Raw genomic sequence first — 5,000 nt, forward strand, 5'->3', positions numbered from 1 at the left:
GCACACCCCACATGTCATTTGTTAACATACGGATCTTAACGTGCACCTCGTGCGTGTTTATCCATTGTATTCGCCGTGCATGTAAATAAAGACGTGCGTATGCCAGTGAGTTCAGGTTTAACGAGACAGGTGTCCTTGGGTGTAGGTCAGAGCGAATGAGAGACGAGGGTGGAGTTCTGTGCGTGTACCGGCAGCGCCTTCTGCCTTTCTCGTGATTTGTATTTCGACAGCGCCCGCATCTGTTTGAAAGCGAGATCGTTTTTTTTACCTCTCTCTATTCATGTGATTTTATACGCGTGCCTTGTGTTGTTTTGTATGGTGTAAAATAAAATAATATATATATATATATACATATATATATACATATATATCCATACATGCATACATACATACATATATATCTATATGATCTGTGCAGATCCGTTATGTTTTTTTACGGTTTTGTTATAACAACGTGAATGTTACACCGTCAAGAATATAATGGTTAATCTTTTGTATAATCTAAACTGTGCGTTGAATTTTCATGTGTATGACTATTTACTCCACCGTTGTTCACAGATGAGGTTTACAGATTTCCACACAGATACAGTAAAAGATAAAACAGCCTAATAACATAATGACACATTTAACTCTCGTCACGACCCTAAAACAGCCTTTCCAAGGAAAATACCACTGACGCTCAATCATTATTATGCCTTGCCTCATTCGTCGCTGCAATTTGTCATGGGCTTATGTACAAATAACATCACCATTACGTCATTACAGTTGGAGAACGTGGCAGGGTTCGGGACGGTCGCGTGTTTCCCTACGTGGCTCACTACCTATCTACAGGTGAGTTCTATATTCCTAATTGGCCACTACCTCTCTACAGGTGAGTTCTGTACTCCTACGTGGCTAATTACCTATCTTCAGGTAAGTTATATTCTGCTACGTGGCTCACTACCTATCTAGAGATGAGTTCTATATTCCTGTCTCATTACCTGTCTACAGGTAATGAGACGTGGGTTATTACCTATCAACAGGCGAGTTCTATACTTCTACGTGACTCACAACCTATCAACAGGAAAGTTCCATACTCCTACGAGGCTCATTACCTATCTACAGGCGAGTTCTGTAATGGCTTAACCCTACGAGTTTATTTTAATGAAAGTGTATTGTCTCATTCCGTACCCTGGATGATGTGTCCTTGGCTTCGGGTAAGATTTCTCACGCTAATTTACTTTGGCTGGCTGTGGGTACGCAGGGTAGGTTCGGTTTCTATTCTGCATGTGCTCGGTTCGCGGTTCGAAAACTGCTTTTTTTAAATTCCTTTTTTTTTAGACTGGGATTTTCCGTCTTGGTTTCATCTTTTTTATAAAGCTTTACTAATAATATACATATGTATTTTTGTTCATGTGAAAGTTGATATTCTCTAGATTGAATGACATTCGTATATAATTTTTTTGACATGCTATATTTTCCTTTGCCTTGACTGCTCATATATATATTTTCTTATTCTTCTTTGTTCTATATTCTTATCCATGTTGCAGGTGACATGCTATATCCTGCTCACGAAGGAGAGGTGATGGTCAGCCGTCTCCTTGAGGAACTGACCCGACTTGACCTGGTAAATGACCTCCTTCACGCCAGGGGCCCCGGGATGCCCTCTCTGACCTCCTGTGTTCCGAGGTCATTTCAGTCATCGAGCGTGAGTTTATACACGAGTTTAGACAAGTTTATGTGCGTCTGCTTATGATGGATAGACGTCGGAGTTTGTGTTTGTGTGTGTGTGTGTGTGTGTGTGTGTGTGTGTGTGTGTGTGTGTGTGTGTGTGTGTGTGTGTGTGTGTGTGTGTGTGTGTGTGTCTTTGTGTGTGTGCGTGTGTATGTATGTGTGTGTGTGCTTGTGTGTGTATTTCATTTTTTTGCAATATGCATCTCTGTGCAAAAATGGTATAAATATAAAGTGTTATATATAAAATCGCCTTTACTTGCTTAATTATTGACATGCTTAATTCTTCTACTTTCCTGACCATCAGCCTATATTTACCTTTCGCTCATTCGACATTCCACATCCAGAAGCACACTGCATATACATGTCTACAAATTAAACTACAACATTCCCTCTTTATTCCTGTCAAACGAACGCAGCAGATGTTAAATGGAAAGCCCATGATTAAAGAAGGAGGAGGAGGAGGAGAAGAAGAAGAAATTGAAGAAGCAAAAGAAAAAAGAAAGAAGAAAAGGAAAAATATATTTTTTTCTTACGACTGATACAACTAACTTAATTCACACCTTCCCCGCGCCTTTCACTGTGTCGTTCTCATGGCATCTCCCCCCTCCCTCCCCTCCTCCCACCCTCCCACCCTCCCTCCCACCCCACCCACCCACCCTCCCACCCTCCCCCTCCCTCCCTCACTCACTCACTCACTCACTTACTCACTCACTCACTCACTCACTCACTCACTCACTCACTCACTCACTCACTCACTCACTCACTCACTCACTCCCTTCCTCCCTCCCTCCCTCCCACCCTCTCTCCCTCCCTCCCACCCTCTCTACCTCCCTCCCTCCTTCCCTCCTTCCCTCCCACCCTCCCTCCCTCCCTCCCCTCCGTCCTCCCTCCCTCCCTCCCTCCCTCCCTCCCTCCCTCCCTCCCTCCCTCCCTCCCTCCACGCCATCTGTCTCTAAAACCCCCGCTCTTTTATTTCCGTGTCGAGCAGAACGGCAGCCGGAGGTTCACCCTCGGCGGCGGCGACGGCGACACCCTCAAAGTGCACACCCGCCGGCGACGCAGACTCTCCTTCGCGGGACTCCTCACCCACATCTTCCCCGCCCACAACGGCTCCACCTCCTCCGTCTACCGCCCGCCTTCCAACAAGGTAACGTCAGTGCGACCCGGAGGCATGGGATGGTTTGAGGGAGGTGGGGAGGGGGGGGGGCACTGGCGGTGCGTGTGGTGGTTGATTTAGGGGGGGGGAGGGAGGTTAGGGGGCCGAGTATGGTAAGTATTTATTCAGTTTTAATTACTACTACTATTAGTACTAATACTACTACTATTATTACTATTATTACTATTATTATTATTTAACGAGGTAATATCTCCGATTGTGGAAATGTTATGGAATAGACGGTTTATGCGGTTCATAATAAACAAACAAAAAGTCATCACCGTGCGATCAAGGTCTCTCGGACATGAATGCTAAATGACATAATGAATGACGACAGCCATGACAGCGCGCACTGGCCTCGTTCCAGGGCACGACGCTGGTGGTGGTGACATGCTCCCTGCACCGGGCCACGGAGGTCACGGTGCACGGCCCAGCGGATTCCCTCAGAAGTCTGTTCCCGGGGACGCCCGTGCTCACTAGCGACGCCACGTACCCGCTGCTCGACTCCCGCGCCTCCCCGAGGGACGTCGGCGCCTCGGACCTGCTGGCGGCGCTCAGGGAAAAGGGATACGCGTCCACCGTCAGGTAGGTCTTCGATTGCAAGATGGGCGTTCCTTTCGTATTTTTTTTTATTAGAAATAGATTGATTACAGATTATCTAACGGGTGCTTTTTCCGTGTTAATTCCAATGCATTCAGAGCTGAAAATGTGCACGCAAGGGTGTTGCCACTCTACCAAAAAGTCGCCAGAACATCCGAGACTATTAACGACTTGCTCTTCCTCCAGGTCGTCCTGGGTGGTGCCTCACACAGGGGCGCTCATGACCCAGTGGCTGGTGTACCGCCGGCGAGGAGGCTGGAGCGGAGGAGTCGGAAGCAGCAGGACACTGCCTTCCTCGAAGCGGTCCCTCCACCACGCCGCCTCCACCACCAACGTCCTGAGCGCCAGCACGGAGGGCGGAGGCCTGGCCGAAGGCGGCGGGGCAGGGGGGACGCTCAGGCACCGGCTGAGGAACCGCAGCAAGTCCATCATGAGTCTGGCCACGGAGCATCGGCCGACGCTCACGCTCAAGCGCATCCTTAGCGTGCTTCTCTAAGAGTCGATGGCCACGCTCCTTCGCTCTCCAAGTCTTGGGACCCTTTTCTCGCCATCACGAATTCCACTTTCGCATAAACATTCAACTATATTTTTCACAATTTTTTCACACCTATCTACATCACGTATCTACGACTTGTCTCCAACATCGCCCCTTTTTTCCAACTGCCAGAGCCTCAAGACCCAAGAATACCCACACTGCCTCTCTTCCCCCAACCCACAGCATCTGCGAGCGGGACAACATGTGGGACATCCTCCGCCCTCTCCTTGCACCAGGGACATCCTCATCTCCCCGCCCCCCCCCATCCGCTCTGTGGCTTGTGATGGGGGAGGATGTCAGTCTCTGTGACGTCAGTACGAAAGCTCTTCAGGTGTATAAGAGTTTTTTTTCAGTACGGTTTTTTCACTTAAAAAAAAATAATTGTTTTGTGGTCCTCGAATGCAAAATAAGTGAAGGAAGAGAGCAAGAGCGAGGAATAAATGGGGGAAGTGGAGAGAAAACCATGACAAGTATTTCTGCGACTCCAGCCACGTTACCAAATAAACCCTATTTACCAACGCGACGCTCACGTGTTACGGGCGCGCGCAACCAGCACAGGTCAATGATTCAATTCTATGTATTTGTTTTACAGTTTGATCTTCTTGATCTGTCTCCATTTCATAAGTATTACTTGTATTATTTTCTTTTAAATTGAAGTTTCATTGGCAGGTATCATATAAACTTAAGGCAGATGAGTCATCCTTGGTAAATTGCACATTTTAATTTGCCATGGGAACGCACGACAAATCATTGCCGAAGTCATTGTGATATTTATATATGAATATATATATATATATTTGGTGTTTTTATAAAGCTGCCAAAAATGATCATAGGTTTACTATTTGTATATAGAACGGAACTGTGCGATGCCAGTGACATTATACAACTGCAGTGTAGATTAAATATTGTAAGAATACCGTAGAGGGTATATATATATGTTTCCTCGATGTTTCCCTCAGGTCGTGTTCCTGTGTGTGAAGAACGGTGCCCTCGTCT

The 5,000-nt window shown here is 46.8% G+C and overlaps 2 protein-coding genes across 2 annotated transcripts in view; one reads left to right on the forward strand and one right to left on the reverse strand.

The window, feature by feature from the left end:
* Positions 1 to 5,000, reverse strand: part of LOC125044636 — a 119,856-nt gene that overhangs the window by 101,331 nt on the left and 13,525 nt on the right. The window lies entirely within an intron of this gene.
* The window catches only part of LOC125044981, a 26,647-nt gene that overhangs the window by 21,604 nt on the left and 43 nt on the right, over positions 1 to 5,000 (forward strand). The window contains exons 2-6 of the mRNA XM_047641978.1: positions 766 to 831; positions 1,530 to 1,687; positions 2,702 to 2,860; positions 3,237 to 3,454; positions 3,656 to 5,000. The exon at positions 3,656 to 5,000 is cut by the window's right edge and continues 43 nt beyond it. Coding sequence (XP_047497934.1) covers positions 766 to 831; positions 1,530 to 1,687; positions 2,702 to 2,860; positions 3,237 to 3,454; positions 3,656 to 3,965 — 911 coding nt within the window. The 3' untranslated portion in view covers positions 3,966 to 5,000. The remainder of the gene's footprint in view (positions 1 to 765; positions 832 to 1,529; positions 1,688 to 2,701; positions 2,861 to 3,236; positions 3,455 to 3,655) is intronic.

The sequence above is a fragment of the Penaeus chinensis genome, chromosome 36, assembly GCF_019202785.1.
Source record: "Penaeus chinensis breed Huanghai No. 1 chromosome 36, ASM1920278v2, whole genome shotgun sequence".
Classification (NCBI taxonomy): Eukaryota; Metazoa; Arthropoda; class Malacostraca; order Decapoda; family Penaeidae; genus Penaeus; species Penaeus chinensis.